Source organism: Sus scrofa, chromosome 5 (genome assembly GCF_054392235.1).
Source record: "Sus scrofa isolate SSC_HxYL_T2T_F1_AM1 chromosome 5, Sscrofa_HxYL_maternal_Yorkshire_Landrace_v2.0, whole genome shotgun sequence".
NCBI lineage: Eukaryota > Metazoa > Chordata > Mammalia > Artiodactyla > Suidae > Sus > Sus scrofa.
The window spans coordinates 9,658,022-9,681,757 of NC_139387.1; the positions used below are offsets into that span (position 1 = coordinate 9,658,022).

The following is a 23,736-nucleotide window of genomic DNA, read 5'->3' on the forward strand; positions in this document are numbered from 1 at the left end:
GCATAAGCCCCAGAGCCAGGCCTGAGTGGACCGGGAGGCCCTCACCCACCCCTGCTCCCGGTGGAGACAGCGCCCTGCTGCCGCCCGTCACCACACTTAACCCTGACCCTGCTCCGCTCTCTGCCCCGGACCTTGGCACGAGCTGCTTCCTCTGCCCGACCCATCTCTCTGGCACTTTCCTGCTGGCCCCTTCTCTGGTGGGTCTCTGTCTCCGGCTCCCCCTCCGTTCTCCCTCTGTGTCCTCCTGGGTTCTCCCACTGCCTCGTCTTGTTAGCATCTCCTGGATTCTGCCTCCCCGCCTCCAGACCGCAGTTCCCTCGGGGGCAGGACCTCAGGCCCCCACCCAGTCCCCGGGCCTCCGGCTCAGGCCCAGCTGGCCAGAGAGGTGCTTGTTCTGTGGTCTCTCTGCTCATCCTTGACTTCTGACCCGCTCCCCCCACAGGCCACCCTGCAGTTCTGCGTGGTCAAGCCGCTCATGGCCGTCAGCACCGTGGTCCTCCAGGCCTTCGGCAAGTACCGGGATGGTGACTTTGAGTAAGCCGCGGGTCCCCTCAGGCAGGGAGGGGCAGGTGTCCTGGCTGAGGGAGAGGGGGGCCGCAGACCGGCCCCACCACCATGTCCTTCCCCTGGGTGGAAGCCCGACCCGGGCCTCCCTCTCGCTTCCTGGCAGCCCTGAGCGGCGAGGCCTGGCTCGTGACACCATCACACGTGGCCCTGCCTCTGGCCCGCGAGTGAGCTACTCAGCGTCTGTCGCCTTCATGCACTCACTCCCGGGGGTGGGCCAAGAAGGGACAGTGACCCTTCCCAGGGCAGAGGGCGAGAGGCCAGAGCCCTGAGAGGCCCGCCCCGAGTCCCCTCTCCTGTGAATCGACACATGCACACATACATCCCCTTGGGGGTTAGTAAGAGTGACCTCGTGTCCAGGCGCTGAGCTTCCACGCACTTTGCACACGCACACTCCCTGTGCCCGACAGGACAGCCCCCAGGGACCGGTGAGCAGAGGCTCAGAGGGGGACAGAACGTGGCTCAAGTGACAAGAGCAAAGCTGAGCTCCCGGTCGTGCTGACACCTGTCATCTGACCATCAGGCCAAGGCCCCACCCCCGAGGACCCCTGGCGTCCTCGTCCTCTGCTAGGAGCGTGGACACCAGAGCTGCAGGCGGCAGGGCCGGCCAGCCTGTGGGGCTCACCCTTGCTCTGCCCCCAGTCCTTCGATCCCTTTGATCCCCGTGCCCTCCTTCGTGGAGCACGGCTTGGGGAGCAATGCTGAGAGCCGCGCGGGTTGGCCTGCGGGCAGAGCAAGGGGGGGAGGGAGGCGCCTTGCCCCGCAGAGGGGCCTCGTCCAGCCAGCGCGTGTCCCCGTTCCCGCAGTGTCACCAGCGGCTACCTCTACGTGACCATCATCTACAACATCTCCGTGAGCCTGGCCCTCTACGCCCTCTTCCTCTTCTACTTCGCCACCCGGGAGCTGCTCAGCCCTTACAGCCCCGTCCTCAAGTTCTTCATGGTCAAGTCCGTCATCTTCCTTTCCTTCTGGCAAGGTGAGCCTCCTCCCAGCCCCCGTGAGGCTAGCCGGTGCCTCCCTGTGCCCTAGAGCTTGCCCCCTTCCTCCTGCTCACCGTCCCCAGGGCCCTTAGGGCGATCCTGGCCTGGAGCTCCAAAGGACCTCTGTCCACTGAGCACCTGTGGGCTGCGACCGCTGGGCCCTCAGGGGCCTTCCCCAGGAGCCATGAGCTTGGTGGGACCGCTTCAGGGATGGGGGGACCCCGCTGTTGTCTCAGCCGGGACCTAGGAGGGTGTGGTTTCCCAGAGGCCTTGGCTTATGTCAGCATCCCTGCCCGATAGGAGCAGCCGTGGACCCTCCTTCCTTCCATCCCCTCTGGGCAGTGTGGCCTTTGGGGAACTGGGTAGAGGGAGGGAGACCGGGCAAGGCAACCATTCTGGGGCCAGACGCCCGCGCCTCCCCTTCCAGGCATGCTCCTGGCCATCCTGGAGAAGTGCGGGGCCATCCCCAAGATCCACTCGGCCCGCGTGTCCGTGGGCGAGGGCACCGTGGCCGCTGGCTACCAGGACTTCATCATCTGCGTGGAGATGTTCTTCGCAGCCCTGGCCCTGCGGCACGCCTTCACCTACAAGGTCTATGCCGACAAGAGGCTGGACGCACAAGGTGGGAGCCGGTCCCGGGGACGACCTCCGGGGGGAGGGGCGCTCCCTGGCCCCGCCCCCAGATCCCTCCAGCCTTCCAGGGTCCTGCAGGTGCTGATGGGTAGGGAAGGGGCCGCAGAGGGTGAGGATCCCCTGCCACCTGTCACAAGGTGTCAGGGGCCATGGCGCTCCCGGAAGCTAGACCATCTGTATCTTGCAGCATGTCAGGTGCATGGAGACCCCGAGATGCTGTACATGGCACAGCATCCTCATAGGAAGGTCAAGACAAAGACCGTAGCATTAGCAAGTTCTTAGGCGTTCCTGACATCAAACACCCTTATCCATTTTGTCCTAGAATTCCCTCGTCTCTAAAATTCTTTTTTTTTTTCCAAACCCGATTACTTCTAAGAAACAGACTCAGATGGTAGCAGCTTTTAACAGCTTTCTTTTTACACCTGCGGATCTTCCCTTTGTCAGACCAGCGGTTGGCAACCCGATGTATATCGAATGCCCTGGAGAGTCGTAAAAGTCCGTGCTGTCCAGGCACCACCCCCCCGCCCTGCGCCCCACGTGGAGACTCTGCAGGGATTGGCCTGGGTTGGGGCCCCTGGCAGCATCTCAGGCAGTTCTAACGTGGGGGCTGGAGAAGCAGGGGCTGGAGCCTGCAGAAGCAGGGGCTGGGGCCTGCCTCTGGCCGCTGCTCGGCGAAGGGGATGCGGAAGGCAGATGAGAAGGAGGGGGCGGAGGCGGGGGCGGAGGAAGCCTGCTAGTCTAACATGTCACCCAGGGGATGGGCCGCTGCCCACTGCCTTCCTGCATGGCTGGGGGCGGGTCCCTCTTGGCCAGGCCCCCCACCTGTGCCCACCACAGGCTCCAGGGAGCAGTGTGCTGGGCGGAGCACAGAAGTGATAGCCTGGCCTGCGCAGGGCTCCCCTCCCACCACCGCCCCCCACCTCCCTACCAGCCTCTCAGGTCCCACCTAACGTGCCATGGTCTTTGGCTGGGTGGGAAGAGGCCTTGAAATACTCGCGGCTGCTGGAGGCCACGTGTGGACTGAACCGCCTTCCAGGCCTGTCGCCTCTGGGGCACCTGACTGTGCTCTGCAGACGCGCTTGCTGGCTGGGTGCTCCATACTCTTTCCGATTTTGATTGCGCACTTAGCGCCAGGCGCTGTGATGCCAGGCACTGCACTGCCAGGGCTCACCCCTGCTGGCTGGTGGCCCACCTGCTTCCTGCCAGGCCCCCAGTTGGAAGGATCTGGCCCGCACCCACACAGCATTGAGGACGATGTCCCTTCAACCTGGTACTGACAGCCCGTACCCTTGGGAAAGATGCCCTTGTGCCTGAGCCTGAGGCCATGGCCGAGAACCCTTTCTACAGCCTTTCTGCGCTGGTGGCCCTGCAGAGGCTCTCGTCGGACCCTGGGTTGTCTTCCCGCCCGGTGCCCCCTAGACACATCCACCCCCAGAGAGAAACAGCTTGGCCAGGCAGCCAGCTGTAGGGACGCCCACTCAGCCTGCCCAGGAAAGCTGCTGCCTGCCCTCGCCCACCGCCGTGCTGGTCCCGGGCTGTGGTTCACCCGTTAACCCCTAACCGTGGCACCCAACCCCTCTCAGCCCCAGTGAGGGTTGGGTACAGAGCCAGCTCGGCAGTGTGGTCTGTACAGGTCACCCACCCCCTCCTCTGTGTCCCCCTCTGTGAAGGAAGCGTTGTGAGGTTTGTAAAGCACGTTGCTCAGCAGTTCCAGCCAAGCGGGAAGAGAAGCATTGCCAGGGGGTCCCTACTTAGGTTCAGAGGTTGAACTCCCACCACTATCCTGGGTGTCCACTCTTTGTCCCCCACCAGAAGAAAACAGGAGCCCCCAGGAGGAGTCTTCTAGATGGACACAGCCCCGGGCCCTGAGGGGGCACTGGGGTCGCCTGGGTGCTGGGCAGGGCCTGGGGTGGGGAGGGCCGGGTGCTGCGGGGCCGGCCCGGTGGTGGCGCGAGGTGTTCACTCGCCTGTCTCTTGTCTTCTCTATTTCTCTGGCTCCTCTCCCCCTCCCCCTGCCCTGCTTTTGCCCCGGGTTTGGCCGTGGGCAGTGCCGACATATGGCCCTTACGGTAGGTTCTGCTGTCAGTCTGCACGTCTGTCCTGCACGCCCGTCCTGGCCCCTGTCACCAGCATGTGTCTCTCCCTAGCTCCTTCTCTGTGTCCCCATCTCTTCCCTCACAGGCCCCGCTGGGTGGCAGAACCCAGAGCACCTGCTTGCCCGAGGGCCGCCCTCCATAGAGCTTGCCTGCTTCTGTCCTGGTCTCTCGTTGTTCTGGAAAAGAACCTATGCGGTCTGGGGCGCAGTGCTTATTGAGGGGAAATTGGGGCCTTGCGTTTTGTTCCGTGGCAGAACGTGAAGGTAGAAAGAGCACGCGAGTCTGGCCTGGGTGGGGCTGGAATCCGCCTCCCCCCTTAACATCACGATTTTGGGGCTTGCACCCTTTCTGCCCCCCAGAGCCGGTGGGGACGATTCGTTAGGGAGTGAGGAGGAAGGACCTCAAGGCATGTGGCCCCCACCCTCTCAGGGCGAAGATGTCAGCTCCGCTCCGTGGGTCCAGGCAGGTCCCTGGCCCACTGCCCAGAGTGAAGGGAGCATCCTGCAGGCGAGGGGGGCGTGGGCTGGTGCCTGTGGGCCCTGGGCCCCCTTCCCCCCACTTCCTGTCTTCATTTCCCAGGCCGGGGCCTGTCTCCCCCCCAACTCCCTTCCCAGCCACCAGACGTTCCCCCAGTGTCTGCTTACCCTCTCCCTTCGGCAGTGCGCTCCACTCTGCACCCCAGCCAAAGGACCTGTTTCTTTGCTTGTCCTGTCTCGCGTCTGGGACCCCATTCTATGTCCCGGGGGGGTTGGTTAGATGACACAGCCTGGTGGCCGGGGATTCGGTTCCCGGACCAGGGGCGGGGGCCAGGCTGCCTTCCCCCGTCCTGCCCCACCACTGCCCCGGCCCCTCACCCCCACCTGCTGCCTCCTGCCCTGCAGGCCGCTGCGCCCCCATGAAGAGCATCTCGAGCAGCCTCAAGGAGACCATGAACCCGCACGACATCGTGCAGGACGCCATCCACAACTTCTCACCCGCCTACCAGCAATACACACAGCAGTCCACCCTGGAGCCCGGGCCCACCTGGCGCGGGGGCGCGCACGGCCTCTCGCGCTCCCACAGCCTCAGCGGCGCCCGCGACAACGAGAAGACTCTCCTGCTCAGCTCTGATGACGAGTTCTAGGCGTTGCCAGTGGGGAAGGATGGGCGCCTCGGCCCAGGGCAGGGCCTGCCCCACCTCCAGCCTCACGTCCAGGCCGGGAGGCGGGCAGGCACAGCTTCGGCATCGCCCTTTAATTTATTGGACCAGAAACACATATCGCTTCCAGAGGATCTGCCCAGGGGACAGCCCAGGCTCACCCAGGAGCCTTCAGGAATATTTATACAAGGCCGTGGCTCTACCACCTGGGCGAGGGGCAGAGGACACTGGGAGCCACTCCTGTGCCCTTGCAGCTCTCCCCGTGGTGGTGGCCTGTTGGGACCAGCCGTGCCCGGGCCAGACACGTGTGCTGTGGACCAGCGAGCGGCTGCAGCCTTCCCAGCCCACCACCCCCAGACTTCCAGCGACCCCCCCCGCCCCCCCCCGCCCCCAACACCGTGCAATACTTCTGACCTGGGCTCTTCCCCGCTTGCTCCCTGCCCATCCCCCTTTGTCTGACGCCTCACCCTGGGCAGGAGGAAGGAGGAGGGGACATGGATGCTCTCTGTGGACCCCCCTCCTGACCCAGGCCTGCCTGGCATGCTGCAAGGATCAGAGCCAGACCCCCAGAGTCCTGGGTCCCACCTCGGAAGGGGACTCAGATGTGTCTGAGCTCCTGAGTGTCCCCTCTGTGGCTGCCCCTTCTGCTTGCCTCATGCCCCGGCTCCTGGCCTACTTCTGGCCAGCCGCCCACACTGCCCTCCCACTTGGGGTCCTTCTTCTTGAGAGCATCTTAGGTGGAGCCCATGCTTTCCCAGCTGCTCAGAGGATCAGGGGCTCCCACCCCTCCTGCCCAGGCTGAGCCATCAGCACCTCTGCTGGATCCTGGTCTCTCCCTGGGCCTTCTCCCTCCTGTGTCGGGGGTCTCCGCATTTCAGACTAGCTTCCCGGGGAGAACGGTCCTGCTGGAGGGAGGAAGGGGATGGGGCACGTGGCGGGGAGCCGGGAGACAGGGGACTCCTCTCTCTGGTCCTGTATCTGCCCAGGGCCGGGTGTCCCGCCTCGTCTGGCCCCACAGCCCGTCTCTTCTGTGCCTTAGTCACATATGAAAGCTCCCCCTCCCCAGGCCCTCAGTCTGTCCCAGACACTCTCTGGGGGCTCCCTGCCAGCCCGGCCCGCAGAGGATCCTGCAATGCTGGGCCAAGTGCCCTGGGACAGGCCTCAGCTATGATCCCTCCCTTCGCCCACCTCCATGCCCATCTACCTGGAGTCTCCCAGGGCCAGAGCCCCCAGACAGGCCAGGCTGACACTGGCCCCTGCCTTGGGAGGCACCTTGTGGTGGCATAGTGCGAGTGTATTCAGGCTGTGCCTCCATGGCTCGAACCCCAGAGAGCACCGGGTTTGGGCTGCAGTAGCCTTGGGGGTGGGGGGGTGGGGAGCAGGGCCCGCCCTGCCCTCTGGCATCAGAGCTTTCCTTTCAGTCACCCCTGGGCTGAACTGTGCTGAGGGTCGGGTAGGGGATGCCTCCCAGTCTGCCCGGGCCTCCTCTGGCCTTTGTGACCCAGCCAGCCCCCGGGGGACGGGGAACAGTGGCCTGCATGACTGGTACCCTAGGCCAGCTTTCGGGCCCCTGGCTGGTGGGCCAGGCCACCTGATACCAAGCTGGCCTGGAAGGTGCGGGCTCTCCGAGGAGAACCCCCAGCCCGCCCCTGCCATTCGCTTTCATGTTCCTCTGATTCTCCTTCCAGGCCAAAGTGTGCTGCTGCCCCCCTGCCCCCTGGTCCTTGCCTGCCCCGGTACCTGCCCGCTAGCATGGTGGGTGGGGGAGGTGGGGGCTCCACGGCAGGGAGCTAGCAGCCCCTGGGGAGACCGGGGCTGGGAACTCGTGCCTCCTTCCCAGGATGCGTAACCTACCGTGTCTTTTTTTTTTTTTTTTTTTTTTTTTTTGTAATTTTTTCCCCCAATAGAGTAGCTCTTTGTACATAAAAAATACTTGAAAAATTAATTGTATGATGTATGAGAAGACAGAGTCCCCTAGTTTTGTATCTCGTGTATGACTGCCATGAGTTCCACCAGAAAGCCGCTCTATTTTGGTCTCTGTGACATTTTAAATGCGTGACAGAAGTGAGCAAATAAAGTGAGAAAGAAATATATATATGAGATAATATAGATTGTATTGAAATCTCTTCTGCCTGTGGGTGAGGTTTTTTCCCTTCCTCTTCCGTGCCTCCCGTGTGTGGCGGGGGGAGTGGGTTTGGTGGTCGTGGGCAAGGGCGTCCCGGGAAACCTCCTTCCTTCTGGGGTACAGGTATAGGCGGTGGGACGATTCGCGTTGCCAGAGACAAAAACGGGGGTCCAGGTCCCCATTGGGTAAAGCGTTTCCCCCTCCCCCGGCCAGTGGGACACAGTGTCGGCCAGCTGGATGGGACCCGCCCTCGGGCAGCCCCTCCCGTGGCGTGTCTCCCAGGGCTTTGAAGAGATTCCCCTGGGATCCTCCCTCCTCCCAAGCAGCCCTCCTGCCTGCCAGAGCCCACCCACCCCCCGGGACCCTAGGCACCTTACCCTTTGGGTCAGTGGGCATGCGCCAGACACCTGGCCCCCTCCTGCCGCCACTGCGTGCCTGCCTGGGGCCTGGCCTGCGCTGACAGGACGCTCAGGAATGCGGCGTGGGCGGGGGAAGTTCCCGCCGCCCGGCCACCTCCACTGGGCCCTCCTGAAGCTTCCTGTTGCCCTTTCCACAGGCCTGAGCTCGGCGTCTCAGGATCAGGACCCTGGGCCCTGACCTGAGACGGGAGAAGGGCCCACGGACCAAGCCAACCCATGGGGTTTGGCCCGTCCCCAGCTTTCAGATCCTGCCCCTTGGACAGCAACAACTTTCTTCCAGCCCCGCCATCCTTCCCTCCCGAGCCACATGGAAATGTCACCGCACCCAGCTTCTCTCTGCGTGTCAAAGCTCACAGCTGCTGTGGCTCCCAGGGCTTGTCACACCCGGGCCCTTAGAGTACTTGACCTGCACAGATGGGTAAACTGAGGCTGCAGGAAGCTAAGTCATCAAAGGCCGTGCAGCTAGAGAGAAACACACCTCGATTCAAACCCTGATGTCCCGGATCCACAAACCCCAGAATGCCCTTCTTCCTCGGGGTGCCCACGAGGGCTGGGCATGGGGTTGAATTGAGTTTGGGGCCTCGGATGAGACGTAGGTTGTGTTTTAGGCCTGCAGGCTGAGGCTGAGGGGTCCACTGCCTCCTTGTGCCTTCTGGAACATGAGGAAAATATGTTTTCCTTGGCTGTACAAAGTCAGGCCTCAATGTGAAAGTGCTGGAAAGATTACTCTTAAATGGGGGAATTTTCCTCTGTGGGCAGGACTGTTTATTTGCTGATGGGATGCCCAGGGCATTTAACTCTGCATTTCATTGTCCTCTGGGGCTTGCCTTCCCAGGAAGCTCCTTGCCTTCAGGTAACCTGATGGAAAGACGGAGGGGTTTATGGTCCCCTGCAGCCCTCACTCCACTCCCCCACCCCCCACCTCCCAGCCCCAGCCCCGCCCACAGCCCAGGTGCAGGAGCTGCTAACAGGGCAGTCTCTTCATCTGCAACTTGGGGCCAGCCTTCCCACCCAGCAGAGGGTCCTGCTTGAGGTTGAAAGCATCTTGGGTCCCTCATTCGGGACCCACCCCCCACCCCCCTCCCCCCAAAAAACATAGACCAGGACATACACTTCTAAACTGTGGAAAAAGAGAACTTGACTTTATTCAGAAAGTCTACAAAATACAGAAGGCGGATAACTCGCTTACTGTAAGTCGGAAAAATAAATAAAATCTAGGGACCGGGCAATTTTTTTTAAAACAGTTTTTGATTGCTTTTGTCAGCCGGCTTTCCCTAAATATAAGATAAAATGTGATTTATTTGCAGATATAAAACACAAAGTCCAGCACAGGACCGCACACCACTTTTCCCAGGCAGTGGGTGCTAGGGCTCTGGCTGGGGGAGAATAACTTAGATTCGTGTAATAAATAAACAGCAGGGACAGGAAGCTCTATAGTGGGCGTGGGGCTAGGGCCCAGCCTTCCCAGGAGAATGGCAATCAATGGCAGGGGTTGGCCCCCAGCCCACAGCAGACCCTCACAGGAGGACAGGTGGGACCCTTTCCTTTTAAGGACCCCCATCCCAGGCTGCAGGGCAGTTGGATCTGTCTTCTCATCTCCCCACTTGCCACTGTGATCACCTCCTTGGTCCCCTTTCTCTCCGGCTGGCCAGCTCCCTGGCTGCAGCGAGAGCCCAGGACTGAGCCAGGCCAGCTCCTTCCCTCTCTTCCATCTGCATCACCTTCTCTCTCCTTCTGCTTCTCTTCCCCTGCCTCACAAAGAGCCGTCTCTCAAGCCAGGGAGGCCCTGGCACCACCTTTTTCAGATGCTGCCCACTGTCTCCCCCTGCCCTGCCCCCGGCCGACCATGGCAGGAATCTCAGGGCAGCAGCAGGAAGCCGTGGCTTTTAGTTCTAGCTCAACCACTAAGCATGTATGGCCTTGGGCATTGTCATGTCCACTGGAGGCTTGTCTTCCCATCTGTTAACTGGACTTCACTAGGCAATTTCTAAAGACGCTTTGGAAGGCCAGGCATCCAGGACCAAAGCAGAGGTGGGAGCATCCGCGTCCCAGCTGGACAGCTCCGCAAGACACAGATGGGGCTGTATCCTGGGAGGGTGAAGAGGGGCCGCTGGCGCAAGCTGAGCAGTTACAAAATGAGGGGTGGCCCTCTTCCCCCTGATGGCCCTTTTCCAATCGGCTCTGTAGCCCATCCTCCCAAACCAAGAAGGATGAAGTTTCTGCCAAAAAAGACCTCACTCAGACCCTGACCTCACCCAACCTCCTATCTCACCAGAGCTGCCCCTCCCCAGGGCCATCAAGTCCCAGTTTCAGGGACCACACGAGGAAGACAGGCTCGGGGGAGGGAACGTGTGTTCATTTCGAGGACTGGTGGCTGCAGAGAAATGGCTGCAGAGAAATGGGAGAGAGAATGAGCTTAGGCACTTTCTTAGGGAAGGCAGCTGGGGTCGGAAGGGCGTGGTTTGGAGGGTGGGCGTGGGCAGGGCGCGCGGGGGCGGGGCTCAGTGGGCACTAGGAGCAGGCGGCGGGGGCGGGCCCGGGGGCGGGGCCAGCGGCGGGGGCGGGGCCCGGCCCCGGACTCGGGGCGGATTTGACGATGGTGATGACGCTGGCTGGCGCCACGAGCGCGGCCGGCCCGCGGGCCGCTGCCACCGAGCGCGCGAAGCCCTGCAGCGCCTCGCACTTGCCGCGCAGCGCGTCGAGCTCCAAGCGCATGGCGGCGTTCTCGCGCGCCAGCTTGTCCACCTCGCGCTCCAGCTCCGACTTCTGCTTCTGCAGCTCCTCCTTCTGGCACACACGCTTCACGCGGCAGCTGGCGGCGTAGCCACGGTTCTTGAGTGTGCGGCGCCGCTGTTTGAGCCGGGTCACCTCCTCCGCCGAGAGTCCGCGCAGGTGCCGGTTCAGCTCCCGCACTGACAGCCCCATCAACGCCTCGTCTGACAGGTGCGGTGTGTTCTCGCTCAGCTCGCGCTTGATCTGCGGGCAGCAGGTTGGGCATAGGGGGAGACTGAAGCCCAGGGTCCACCACGGGCCTGCAGGCCGTGAGCCCTGGCCTCGGAGGGCAGCAGAGGCTCTGGACGACTCCCCCTCCACCGCTAGTGTTCCCCCTTCGCCCCAGGGACACTGAGATGGTAGCTGGACTTGCTCCAAGACTCCGAAGGGGGGCAGAAATCCCAAAAGGGTAAATCTAAAACGGGCCAAACCGGGATCTGAACACAAAAGAGCCACCCCAGAACTCAGCCAGGATTCTAACCCAGTGACGGGGCCACACTCAGCCCCAGAAACCCAGGGAAGTACCTTTGAAGGCCTACAGCCCCGTGGACATTGTCCTCATGGAGAAGCAGGACCTGAGAGGAAAGTGACCCTCCCCCTAGAGGCACACAGCCTATGGCCAGAGCCCAAGCCTCCTGCTTCCCGGCCCAGGGCCCTTCCAATGGCTTCCTGAATGCCTGATGCCTGCAGAGCCCTTCTTGAGGATTCCACGAACTGAAGGGGAAGCTGGGATGGGAGCTCAGCCTGGGCAAGGAGGGAGAGGACCAGAGACAATGAGGGCTGCCTTCTCACCTTCAGGGCTTTGCTGGATAAGGGATCCACAGACATGTTTGCAAAAGGTGCCCTCCCGGCTGAGACCTAGGAGAGAGAAGAGGCCAAGGTCAGTTTTGTTTTGTTTGTTTTTTTTTCACTTAGAACAAAATCCAAACTCACTATCTTGGTATTCAAGGCCCCTGCTTTCTCAGAACTCATCTCATACCACTTTCCTCTGTCCCAGTGGTCCGGGCACATTGGCCTCATTAAATGGTTCATTCCAGCCTCAGGGCCTTTGCACTTGCTGTTCTCTTTCCCATCCTCTTTCCTTTTTTTCCTTTTTTCTTTTTTTTCTCTTTGGCTGCCCCGAGGCACATGGAGTTTCCGGGCCAGGGATTGAATATGAGCCTCACTTGCAACTTATCCCACAGCTGTGGCAACGCTGGATCCTTAACCCACTGTGCCAGGCCAGGGGTTGAACATGTGTCCCTGCGGCTGCACGGCCACCATGGATCCCCTTGCACCACAGCAGGAAACTCCACTGTTCTCTTCCCTTTTATCTCCCCATAGACTCTTCAACATTTGGGTCTTTGCTCAATGCCACCTCTTCAAAGAGGTCTGACTATCTGGTGAGAAAACCCTTTGTGCCATGTCACAGAGCCCCATTTACTAGCCCACATGAGGGTCTCTGTAGTCATTGCGATGACTTGTTTGTGGTCTGTCTCTTGCTTTCACCCCTTCTCCTCCAAAATGTGAGTCCATGAGGGTCAAGGACCTGCCTGTCCTACCACTGCCTAAGTAAGTGCTGGCACATAGTAGGTGCTCACAAATATATATGCACCAGTGCACCCCTCCCTCCCCCATCCATTCTTCCACCTGGGAATTTTATTTATTTTTTTCTTTTTTCTTTTTTTGGTCGTACCCATGGCATATGGAAGTTCCCAGGCCAGGAATCAAATTTGAGCCGGAGCTTCAGCCTGCACCACAGCTGCAGCAACGCTGCACTGGGCTGGGGATCAAACTGGTGCCTCCACAGAAACAGGCTGGATCATGAACCTACTGCACCACAGCAGGAACTCCACAGTTTTATTTTTTTAAATTTTTCATTCAAGTATAACCCACATTCAGGAGTTCCCATTGTGGCTCAGCAGAAACTAATCTGACTAGTATCCACGAGGATACGGGTTCTATCCTGGCCTCATTTAGGGGTTAAGGATCCAGCCTTGCCATGAGCTGTGGTGTAGGTCACAGACATGGCTCGGGTCCCACGTTGCTGTGGCTGTGGTGTAGGCCAGCAGCTGGAGCTCTGATTCAACCCCTGGCCTGGGAACCTCTGGATGCCGCAGGTGCAGCCCTAAAAAGACAAAAACAAAAACACAGCCAGCAATCCTCTCTGTCTCCAGCTGACCTGCCCATCTCCCCTGAAAGTGCTCTGAGAGGCAGTGTCCTGTCAGTTCTCTTTAGCAACACCCAGCTTGACAGAGAGCAGCAGGGAGTAAAACCCGGTCTGCAGCCCGGCCCCTTGAGCTGTCTGTGGGGGCAGCCTCTCAGCCTCAGCTCACCGTCCCTGCCGGCCCGAGGGTCTCTCGGAGACACTAGAGAAACGGCAAGTGGCTGGGCTTTGGCACCAGACCACTGGGGCCTTTCAGAGGTGGTCCCCCTCTGTAGCTGTGGGACCCCGGCAGATCAGTTAACCTCTCTGTGCCTCTGTTTCCCCCTGGGTGACACAGGGTAGCTGTCTGTTATGTCAGATCCTTTACTCCTCCCGCAGGACCCTCCCATGGCTCCCATCTCACTCGGATCAGAGCCCAAATCACCACAGTGGCCCACGAGGCACCGCACCACGTGACCTCAGCAAACGCCCACCTCCTTGCTGTTCCTCAGACACACCACGCATGCTCCCCCTCCGGGCCTCACTGTCCCCTTTTCCATGGCATTCTCTTCCTGAGATGGCCACCAGCGTTCCTTCAGATCTCTCTTCAAATGTCATGGTCTCCTTCAATTTAGAATTCCCAGCCCTTGGAGTTCCCGTTGGGGCGCAACGGGTTCAGAGCCTGGCATAGTGCCTGAGAGCACGCAGGTTTGATCCCTGGCCTCGCTCATTGGGTGAAGAATCCAGCATTGCTGCAGCTGCGGTGTAAGTTGCCGATGCAGCTCAGATGCAGTGGCTGTGGTGTAGGCTAGCAGCTGCAGCTCCGATTCAATCCCTGACCCTTATGCAATGGGTGTGGCCATAAAAAGAAAAAAAAAAATCCCCAGCCCTTGAAACTCGCTCCCTCCCTCCCCTCCCCCGCCACCCCCCTTCCCTGCTTCATGTGTCTCTGTAGCATCTCTCCGCGTGTAGAACTATTATCACCCACATAGGTTTTCTGTATTTGTTCAGTGTCCGTGTCCGCATTAGAATGCCAGCTCACAACAGCGGGGCTCTTGTCCTGCCCATGGCTGTATCCCCAGTGTTTAGAGCAGCGCCTGGCACATAGTAGATGCTCAGGTAATGGTTGCTGAATTCTCAGTGTGACTCAGGCCAAGGTGGGGACAATCCGGGGCTTCTCAGGAGCCCCCCAGCAGCTCCCAGCCCACACAGCCCAGAGAGAAGCAAGGAGTTGGACAGGAAAGGGAAGCTGGCGTTTCCAGAGCTTCCCTGACACAGGCGGCCATCCTGGCCCTTGGGCTGGGAGGGCCCCTTCAGAGCCACCCAAGCCTCTTGTGGTTTAGCTGGGGGAAACTGAGGCCCCCAGAGTCCCGAGTCAGGACCCTAACTTTTCACAGATACTACCTGGAGGCCCTCATACACCGCCCGCACCCGTCCTATCCTTCCATACGGGCCTCTTAAACAGCCACCTACCCCCAACACACACACACACACACACACACACACACACACACACAGGCTTCCCTGCTGGCCTCCGCGCATGCTCCACCGTGTGACTCTGACCATGTCACCACCCAGGTGCACACCCTCCATGGCTCCCTACCATTCTGGGGACAGAGTCCAGGCCCAACCGCATGGCACCCTGAGCTCTTTTTCCACCTCTGCCCGCCTCCGCCTCCATTCTGCCCTCCAGCCATGAGGAATTTCTTTCACTTCCTCTCACCCCATGCTTTCTTGCCGCCTCAAACCTCATGACACATCGCCCCCCACCCCCGCTTCATCCGGCAGACTCCTACTCCTCAGCCTTCTGCCCTGGGCATAGACACCTCCTCCTCCAGGAAGCCCTCCCTGACTCCATCCACCCCAGCAGTCCTCCCTTACGTTATAGCGGTCTGTTTCCTGTCTTCCTACCAGACAGGGAGCTTCATAGGCAGGAACCAGGCTGAGGCAGCTCTGGTGCCAAGGCTGCCAGTACAAGGGCTGCCAGAGAGCAGGTGCCAGTGAGGGGTGGATGGGGGATGGGGGGGTCTATGACACTGTCCCTCACCCAGCTTGTCGGGGCCTGAACCGAGTGCCAAGGCCAAGCCCTACTGAATACCCCTGAGAGAAACACCTCGTGGCCCCGCTTCACTTCTCGCTTCTTTCCATCTGCCTCCCTGCTTCTGCATGACAGGGATGGCACACAGACCAGGAAGGGGAGAAGGGAGCAGAGGGGATTCTATCCTCGTGTCTGACCCCTGGGGCGGGGGGACAAGGAGAGGAGCAGGGGATTCAGGGTCAAGTCTGGGTTTGAGTCCCACCTGTTTTCTCGGGGCTCTGTGCCTGGGGGCCAGCCGCTCCACCTCTCGGTCTCTGCTTTCCCATCTCCAGGATGGGAACCTGCTCTGCAGGGGTTTAGTGGAACCAAGTGGTACAAACCAGAGAGAGAGCACCTGGGCAGTTGTCACAACTGCTGAGTCTATCCAGGAGGGTCAGGCCTGCAGCCATCCCTAGGACCTCGCTTTGACTCGGCATCCCCAGGCTGGCCGGGCCCACACAGGAAAAGTCCTGAGAGACCATCTGGCCCCTGCCTCTTCTCATCCTCCAAGGGGAGAAGGAGACCAGAGAGGGGCATCTCTTGCCTGAAGCCACACAGCAGGTGAATGGCTGACTCCCCCCAGGTCGGAGGAATTGTCAACACTTGTAAAGGCCCCTTTCACACCATCCTCACCCCGATTCTCCTGACAACCCTGGGAGATAATAGCCAGAGAAGTCAATACAGTAGTCCAGAGTCACACAGCAAACAGGGTGGTAGAGCCCGGGACTGAGGCCACACTGAGCCATGTGTCTCCTCCCATTGTGGCCCTTACAGGGCACCCTTTCTGGGCTCTGATTCCCCACCCCTGGGAAGAGGAAGACTCGCCAGTCTCCAAGGCTGCCCAGCTCAGATGTCCCAGGATTTGCGTGGGGTCTGCTAGGCATATGCAAACAACATACAGATATCTAGGCCCCCCCCTGCCGGCTCTTCAGGGAGCTGGGGTGTTAGGTGACACCCAGGCAGTCTGGGCTACACAGCCTGATTGGGAGAGGGGAAGCCCCTTTTTACAAAGGTTCACTAAGCCTGCTGGGTGCTGAGCACTGGGTGCTGTGGCTAAGACAGAACCTTGGAGCACAGCCTCTGGAACAAGTCATTTCTCCTCGCTGAACCTCAGTTTCCTCACTTACAAAGTGGGGACAATCCTAATAGTATCAGCGGGTAAAATACAAGAGGCTGGAGCTCCCTCTGTGGCACAATGGGATCTGCAGCATCTCTGTGGTGCCAGGCTATGCAGGTTCCATCCCTGCCAGGCAGGCACTGTGGGTTAAAAGATCCCGAGATGCTGGAGCTGAGGCATAAGTCACAACTGTGACTTGGATCTGATCCCTGGCCTGGGAATTCCAGCTGCCACAGGGCAGCCAAAAAAGAAAAGAAACAAAAACACAACAAAAGAAAAACAAAACAAGAGGCGTAGACAAGCTCAGAAGAGACAAATGGTTGACCTCACCGTCGCCTCCCCCTTTGCTCCCGACACTGATGTCAGTGACCATTCGCAGCACTTTTTCCCACCGAGTCTGGACACGGCCCCTGAATCTTTGTCTACACAGACCTCCTCAGTGGGCCACGCCTATTCTATATAATCGCTAAAGGTTTCACCCCCTCTGCTGGCTGCAATTCTAAGTACTTTGGGGGCCCGTCCGCTGTCTCCTCCTGCCCTAGCCCTCAGCCCCTTCAAGCACATGCTGGATGTCAGCTGAGACACCCATGTTTGCTCAGGAATGTCCTAGCTCAGCAAAGTCGGGCCATCACACAGGGACGGTCACCAGAAGGGGGGAACTTTCTGATACCCTCAGGCTTTTCAGCCTCCAACTTGCGGGGCTGTCGGCCAAGGGGCCCGGGCCCTCCACTGGCTCTCAGACCTTGGACCTGAGTCAGCAGCTGATCCATCCTCCTTGTTGTGTAACGGAGGCAACCAAGCAGCTGTTAGGTGGTAGTGGTGGGAGTCCCGACCTCCCTGGCTCAGGGCTCTTTCCTCAATGCCAGGCACCTCCCCCCAACCCCCCCCACCCCCGCCCCCGCTTCTTCCCTTCCTCTTTCTGAGGCCCGCAGAGCTGCCCTCCAGGGTCCGCAGGTTCCTAACATTCCTTTGGAGGCACAGAGTCAATTTACTCTTGGGGGATTGACAGCTGCCTCGCCCAATCAGCAGCCACCTCCCTGGCCTCCAGTCCACTCAGAGGCTCCCTGCAGACCGCCCACCCGCTGGCCTGGGCTCCTCTCTGACTGCTGAGCCATTTTGCTTCCTCTGTGAGGACAGAGGGAAAAAATGTGTTTTCCTGGGCTTTGGCAGCCTGTGCTGGTGGAGCCTCCTCCCTACTGGGAGGGGAGCAAAGCTGGGAGAATCCAGCACTGCAGGGAAGTAGGAGCCGCCCCGGGGTCCAGCTCTGGTTCTACCACCCGCTCACACTCGCTGTGTGACTTCAGGTCTGTCACTCCCTCTCTCTGGGCCCAACACGCCAAACCTCCAAGCCTAAGGTAACTCCTAGCACTGACAATCTTAGAGTTTAGAGTGTCTGATCCTGACCCAGAATGGAGCGCCAAGACCACGAGCAGAGTACAGGTCCTGGAGGAAGGGAGAGGAAATCAGGGAGGGCTTCCTGGGGGCAGAGGTGTGAGAGCACCCATGCAGAGACTATCAGACTTGACCATCCTTCTGCCCCACCTGCATAGCCAGGGACTACTTCCTCTTTTAGCTGAACCATGATCAAAGCCACCTCCTCACTGGCCTCTAGCCTTGCCTGCCTCCACCACTGGCCCCACCTTCTGTCCCCCCCCCAAGAGCTAGCAGAGGGATCATTACTGACACAGATCTACAAACATAACCATGTGCGGCCCATTCAAAACCCAGTGGAGTTCCCTGGTGGCTCAGTGGGAACTGAGCCTTGTCACTGTTGTGGCTTGGGTCACTGCCGTGGTGTGACCCTGATCCCTGGTCCCAGGAACTTCCATATGCCATATGCACAGACAAACAAACAAACAAAAAAGGGAGTTCCTGTCGTGCTCAACAGAAACGAATCTGACTAGCCTCCAAGAGGATGCAGGTTCAATCCCTGGCCTCGCTCAGTGGGTTAAGGATCCAGCATTGCTGTGGCTGTGGTGTAGGCCAGCAGCTACAGCTCCAATTCGACCCCGAGCCTGGGAACTTCCATATGCCACAAAGTGCAATCCGAAAAAGGCAAAAAAAGCAAAACAAACAAACAAAAAAAACCCACTAAACACCAAAAAGCAAAACCCCATGATGCAGGTCTCCCCTCTAGCCCGTGTGGTGGGGCTTTCAGGTCTCCCCATGTTCTCTCCCCACTTTCTCTCAGGATCCTCATGCTGACAACAAATGAGCGAGAAGACAGCAAACTCTACCATTCCCGCACATTTCCAAAAGGGACACGGGGGGTGGGGGTGGGGGTGGGGGTGGATGTCGCCTGAGCCCTGAAGGATCTGCTCGTTTTGGGGAGACTGCTTCAAGAATCTTACATCCCATGTCCAGGCTTCTTGCTTCTCTGGGGTTCCCAGGCCTTTTCTCTAGGCGTTGGGGAGCTCTACCAGACACAGACCCAGCGCTCCTTCACTCATTCAATCAGCAAACATCCAAGAAGCACCTACTCTGTAGGTGCCAGGCTCGGTGTGAGCCCTGAAGGCCCAAAGTTGCATCGAAGCCTCTGGCCCTCAAGGGCTTCACAGATAATCATCACTTGATCTGGCTCACTGGTCACCTCCTCAGGGAAGCCTTCCTTGATTGCTCTGGCTAAGTCAGAGCTCTGTTACATCCTTTCAAACCACAGTGGCTGCCGTCTCATACTACGCATCTCAGCTGTGGTTTTACATTTAGTTTGGTGCCTCTTCCTTGATCTTTGTCTCCCTCCCTTGACTGTAAGCTCCCAGAGGGCAGGCTCTGGATCTGATGTGTTCACCATCTGATCCCCAGCATGTAGTCCTTGATGGGCTCCATGGCAACTGCAGGACCCCCAAAAAAGGGTCAGGACTAGAGTTCCCTTGTGGCCTAGCGGTTAAGGATCTGGCCTTGTCACTGCTGTGGTTCGGGTCATTGTGAGTTTGTTCCCTGGCCTGGGAACTTCTCCATGCTGTGGGTGTGGCCTAAATAAATAAATAATACTGGCAGGACTGAGGGAGGCTCAGGGGCCCAGGGAACCCAGACTGGGTCCCGGGACCTCCTGATGGCCCCGGGGGTGGGGGTGGTGGTGATTGAGACGGAGTTGAAAGCTTTCAGTACCAGCTTTCCATCTATGAGGAGTCAACCACCACTTCCTCTCGTTCCCTGATCCCTAGCCCTACTCAGGGATGCTTCTTGCCCAGCTTTGAGGATGGGACTGCCCGAGTCCCGTGTTCCAGGTGGCCACCTCCCTTACTCGAACCCCACATATTACTGGACATCCCCGGCCTCAGCCTGGGGCTGGTGGCTCTGCTTTCTTTCCCACAGTTTCCCGGGAAAATAGGCTGTGTGCAGACTACCATACCTCCCCTGTTCCACCCTTATCCTACCATCTTGGATGTTGCCTAGTCCCTCTGCAGATGGGGACACCGAGATTCCCGGCTGTGATAGCCACTCAAAGATTCTAAATTAAAGATACTCTTGTTTCTTCTCCAGCAAGCTCAATGCCCTCACCGCCCTCAAGATTCCATAGCCCTGGAGTTCCCGTCGTGGCTCAGTGGTTAACGAATCCGACTAGGAACCATAAGGTTGCGGGTTCGATCCCTGGCCTTGCTCAGTGGGTTAGAGATCGGCTTTGCCGTGAGCTGTGGTTTAAGTCACAGATGTGGCTCGGATCCCAAGTTGCTATGGTGTAGGCTCCGATTAGACCCCCTAGCCTGGGAACCTCCATATGCCGTGGGAGCAGCCCTAGAAAAGGCAAAAAGACAAAAAAAAAAAGATTCTATAGCCCTATGGCGGGGAGGACAGGGAGGGCAGAATAGAACCAAGGAATATCCTGATCTTCAGCCTTTCCCTCCCGCATCCAACAGCGGGAGGGGGAGTGGCCAGGTCTGGCCCCACCCCCTCAAATTAACCCTTCAAGTACCAAGACCAGCGGTCCCACTGCCTATTGACCCTGCCTGTCCCAGGTCCTCAGCTAGCTCCTCAGGTCCAGCCATCAGCAAGTAGGTCTGTCTGACTAGCCCCACCTGTGAACTGAAACCACCAGGAGGCCAGAAACCAGCTCCACCCCAACCTTAGGTTCTCACCCTCCCTGACCCAGCAGGTACAACCTCTAGAGCCCAGACCAGTCAGAGCAATAGCCACCAAAGGGAGGAAGCCTGTATCCCTTTCTACCTCCAACCTTCCCTGTGGGTTTTTCTGGCCCTTCCTGTTTCTCCTGAGGCTGAGGTGTTGGGCAACCCTGGGGATGAAGGAGAGTCTCAAAGGGAGGGTCTGTCTTCCCCAGGCAGCCGGAAAACCTGGGGACAAGGACCTGGGTGCCAGCCCACATTGTTGCCAGACCCACCAGGGTGCTGGGCCCAGGAGTGGCTCCCTCACCCCCTCCCGCAGCTGAGCCTGGTGGCATCTTTCATGTTTCACCCCACCCTGTGGCTGAAGGCGCCGGCTCTGGGCGGGGGACAAATATCTCCGTCACATGGTCGTGGCCCTGGGAAACTCCAGGGAGAGCAAGGGCCCGGCTGCCGCCGGTCAGTAGGAAGGGGACAGAATTCCCGGACCCCTTGTAACTATGGACTGGGCCGCTTCCCTCGCTCAGTTCTTACTCCGTGTTTATTCCAGCGGGCACACTCTCTCCGAGGTATAGTCGGCTGGTACACAGGCCCCAGGGTCCTCACCCGCCTGAGAGCGCCCGGACACACACCATCAATCTCTCTCTCCCCCCCCCCCACTCCCTCCAAGGTACGCGGCACACGCACCGGGCAGGATACCCAGAACGCTGGCCAGGAAACACACACGCACGCCCGCCCTTCGGACGTAAACAAACCGCGCACGCACCGCCCGCGGGCACCAGTCCAGGGACTGTTCTCACAGAGTCACGTACTTGCACTCACCGCCCCCCGCCCCGCCTGGGCGGACGCTGACGCTCGCTGGCCCGCGCTGCCCCTTCCTGCCCGGCTTCTCCGCCGGGGGGCCCGCGCCCCCAAAAGGGGCCCGTCCCCCCGGACCGGCCAAACTTGCTTCGGCCGCGTCACGGTCCCACCGGACCTCTGCCTCCTGCCCCTCTCTCCCCATGCCAGCCGTCCCGGCGAGGTGTCTGCGGGAGCACCGACGGAATGGACCCCGGCGCTCCGCCCCAGGAACGTTCCGGGGTCGCGGAGACCTCGCCGCCTCGGGGCCCCGCGCGCCCGTCCGGCTTCGGAACCCGCGACTCTCACCCGACTCTCGGCCTGCTTCGCCTGGCGTCCCGGGCACGCGTGGGTCCCGCTGCTGTCCCAGCTGCTGTCCTGGCCCGAACCCTGCTCCGTCTCCCCTTTGGTCCCAATCGCAGGTCGCTTTGAGCCCAGCTCCAGCGAGAGCCGCGCGGAGTTTTGTTGTGGGGCGGGCAGCGCTGGGGGCCGCGCAGAGTTGTAAGGCGAGCTTCCCGGAATTACTCACTCACAGGATTCCTTTCATTCATAAAAACCCAGTCATGCGCTGACGTCACCGCGCCGGCCGCCCCCCAGCCCCTGGAGCGGCCTCCCGGCTCCTCAGCCCCGCCCCCACCAGCTCCTCCCCGGCAAAGACCACGCCCACACCCAGGCCCCGCCCCCTGGAGTCTCAATCCCAGTTAGAGCGCTGGCTGGGGGCGTTCACGTGACACCTCACCAGAGCTGCGCGGGTGAAGGTGTCATTTGTCTCATTTTACAGTCCACAGTCCTGGGCCTCTTCTCCTTTCGACCTACACACTCTGCCTTAATGATCTCATCTGGTCTCGTGGTTTTAAATGCCATCTATAAGCTCTGGAGCCCCAAATTTGTATTTCCAGAGCAAACAGCTTCTCTAAATTCCAGACTGAATCCAACTGCCCACTCAGCTCCGACATGTGGGTACCAGATGGGGACTGCATATACCCAGAATCCCACTCCTGAGCATCAACCTTACCTCAGCATCCTACACCCCCAGTTTCCACCATCTCAGCTGTTCTAGCCCAGACCCAGGAGTCTTGCTCCACCCCTTTCTCCTTCCTCACTTCCCCCCAGTCAGGCTGGCTCTACCTCCAACACTACCTGCATCTGACCCCACCTCTGGTCCTACTACCTGACCCAGGGACCATCAACTTACCTGGACAATAGCCACAGCCCCCTGAGAGCTTCCTCGCTTTGTCCCTACAGGGCTTCTTCACATCTCAGACCATGTTCTTCTCAAAATGAAAAAATGAGACTGTTTCACACACTCCCACCCTCTGGCTGAACACCCTCAAAAGTTCCCCTTTGCGTTTAGGATATAAACTCGACTCCTTCCCTTGGCCTCCAGCCATCTGGCCTCTCCCCAGCTCTGCAGCCTCACCTCCTGTCACCTTCCTGGCACCACTACTCTTCAGACACACGGCCCTTCTTACTGTTCCTCAAACACACCAAGCTCATTCCTGCCACAGGTCCTTTGCACTTGCTCTTTCCTCTTCTGTTCACTGCCTGGCTCTTTCTCATCTTTCAGGTCAGCTCAGATGTCACTGCCTCAGAGAGACCTTTCCTGAAAGCCCCCACCTCTGAAATTTTTTTTTTTTTTTTTTTTTTTTGTTAGGGCCATACCCGTGGCATATGGAGGTTCCCAGGCTAGGGGTCCAATGGGAGCTATAGCTGCCAGCTGACACCACAGCCACAGCAACATGGGATTGGAGCCGTGTCTGCAACCTACACCACAGCTCATGGCAATGCCAGATCCTTAACCCACTGAGAGAGGCCAGGGATCGAACCCTTGTCCTCATGGTTCCTAGTCGGATTCATTAACCACTGAGCCACGACGAGAACCCCTGAAATTTGTTTTTATATTAACTTAATATCTCCATGGGGTATTATCTTGCTTATTTGCTTATTGTTCAGGTCTGTCTTCAATCAGAATGCAAGTTTCATGTAAGTAGACCCTTGTCTATCTTGCTGACCACTGCATGTCCTGTGCCTAGCACAGTAAGCCCTCAATAAATGCACGTTGAAGAAATAAATGAGTGACAGTCCAGAGAGGTAAAGTGACTTTCCAAAGGCACCCAGCCTGGAAGTACAAGACTGGAATTTGAATCCAAGACTGACTAATTCCTGGTCCAGACATTTGGGGCTGTGCCCCAAAATGTGAAGGATGTATTTAGGGCCTGGAGCTCCGCCCCAAAGAGGTGGCTTTGGGGGCAAAACAGGGGCGTGTCCCAGTTCATTCTTTCTTTGCTCACGTGTTTCCATTGCCTGAAGGGCCTGCTGTCACTCCAAGAGCCATCTTGTCTGTGAAACTGACATCACAGCAGCTACCTTATTTTACTGAGTAAGACGCAGGACCTGTCCCTCTAGGAGGTCTTTGGGTGGAGTGCTGGTCACCAGCAAGGCTCCTTCTTCCCTTGATGTAGTGTAATTTGATTTCGGAGCCCTTGTCAGGCTTCCTCCAACTGGGCCTTAGTCTGCCTGGAACTGTGACAGCCATCCCTTAAGCCTCCCAAAGGCCGTGGGTTTCATATGCACATTGACCCCTAGCTTCCCAAGTGATCAAATGTTGCAGCCGCTTTGTCTGGTACTCAAACTCTTCCCCTCAAAAATTGCCCCTGTTCTTACACTGACGTATCTAAGGGAGCCATTCGCCTTACCTCTTGGGGTACAAAAGTTCTTCATTGGTTTTTCTTGGTTTTTGTTTGTTTGCTTGTTTGGTTTGGGGTTTTTGGTTTGTTTGGGGGCTGCACCTGTGG

The 23,736-nt window shown here is 59.0% G+C and overlaps 3 protein-coding genes across 17 annotated transcripts in view; 2 read left to right on the forward strand and 1 right to left on the reverse strand.

Moving 5' to 3' along the window:
* The window catches only part of TMEM184B (transmembrane protein 184B), a 48,619-nt gene extending 41,082 nt beyond the window's left edge, over window positions 1-7,537 (forward strand). The window contains exons 6-10 of one of the 2 annotated variants that reach the window (XM_005655511.4): window positions 443-534; window positions 1,371-1,540; window positions 1,972-2,166; window positions 4,226-4,246; window positions 5,155-7,537. In XM_005655511.4, the coding sequence (XP_005655568.1) occupies window positions 443-534; window positions 1,371-1,540; window positions 1,972-2,166; window positions 4,226-4,246; window positions 5,155-5,396 (720 nt within the window). In that variant the 3' untranslated portion in view covers window positions 5,397-7,537. The remainder of the gene's footprint in view (window positions 1-442; window positions 535-1,370; window positions 1,541-1,971; window positions 2,167-4,225; window positions 4,247-5,154) is intronic. The other variant, XM_001924228.7, reaches the window with a different exon arrangement.
* A 1,539-nt stretch (window positions 7,538-9,076) lies between these two features.
* On the reverse strand, window positions 9,077-21,468 carry MAFF (MAF bZIP transcription factor F). 3 transcript variants are annotated; one of them, XM_001924465.5, is made up of 3 exons: window positions 21,251-21,468; window positions 11,520-11,585; window positions 9,077-10,931 (listed from the first exon to the last, which is right to left on the reverse strand). In XM_001924465.5, the coding sequence occupies exons 2-3, from the start codon at window positions 11,553-11,555 to the stop codon at window positions 10,467-10,469; spliced, it is 501 nt and encodes a 166-aa protein (XP_001924500.1). In that variant the 5' UTR covers window positions 11,556-11,585; window positions 21,251-21,468; the 3' UTR covers window positions 9,077-10,466. The 3 variants fall into 3 exon arrangements, with proteins under 3 accessions (XP_001924500.1, XP_084811494.1, XP_020947157.1); XM_084955368.1 differs by lacking the exon at window positions 21,251-21,468 and adding an exon at window positions 20,917-20,980; XM_021091498.2 differs by lacking the exon at window positions 21,251-21,468 and adding an exon at window positions 20,639-20,700.
* PLA2G6 (phospholipase A2 group VI) overlaps window positions 10,542-23,736 on the forward strand; it is a 92,770-nt gene continuing 79,575 nt past the window's right edge. For 7 of the 12 annotated variants that reach the window (XR_014803055.1, XR_014803060.1, XM_084955343.1 and 4 more), the window contains exon 1: window positions 10,542-11,607. The gene's annotated coding sequence lies outside the window, so the exon portion shown is untranslated. The remainder of the gene's footprint in view (window positions 11,608-23,736) is intronic. The other 5 variants (XM_084955344.1, XM_084955350.1, XM_084955357.1 and 2 more) reach the window with 1 other exon arrangement.

Coding starts and splice junctions, on each gene's coding strand:
- MAFF (XM_001924465.5), bottom strand. CDS start 11,555: ATGTCTGTGGATCCCTTATCCAGCAAAGCCCTGAAG. Junction 10,932..11,519: donor TATCCAGCAAAGCCCTGAAG/GTGAGAAGGCAG, acceptor TGCTGCCCGCAG/ATCAAGCGCGAGCTGAGCGA.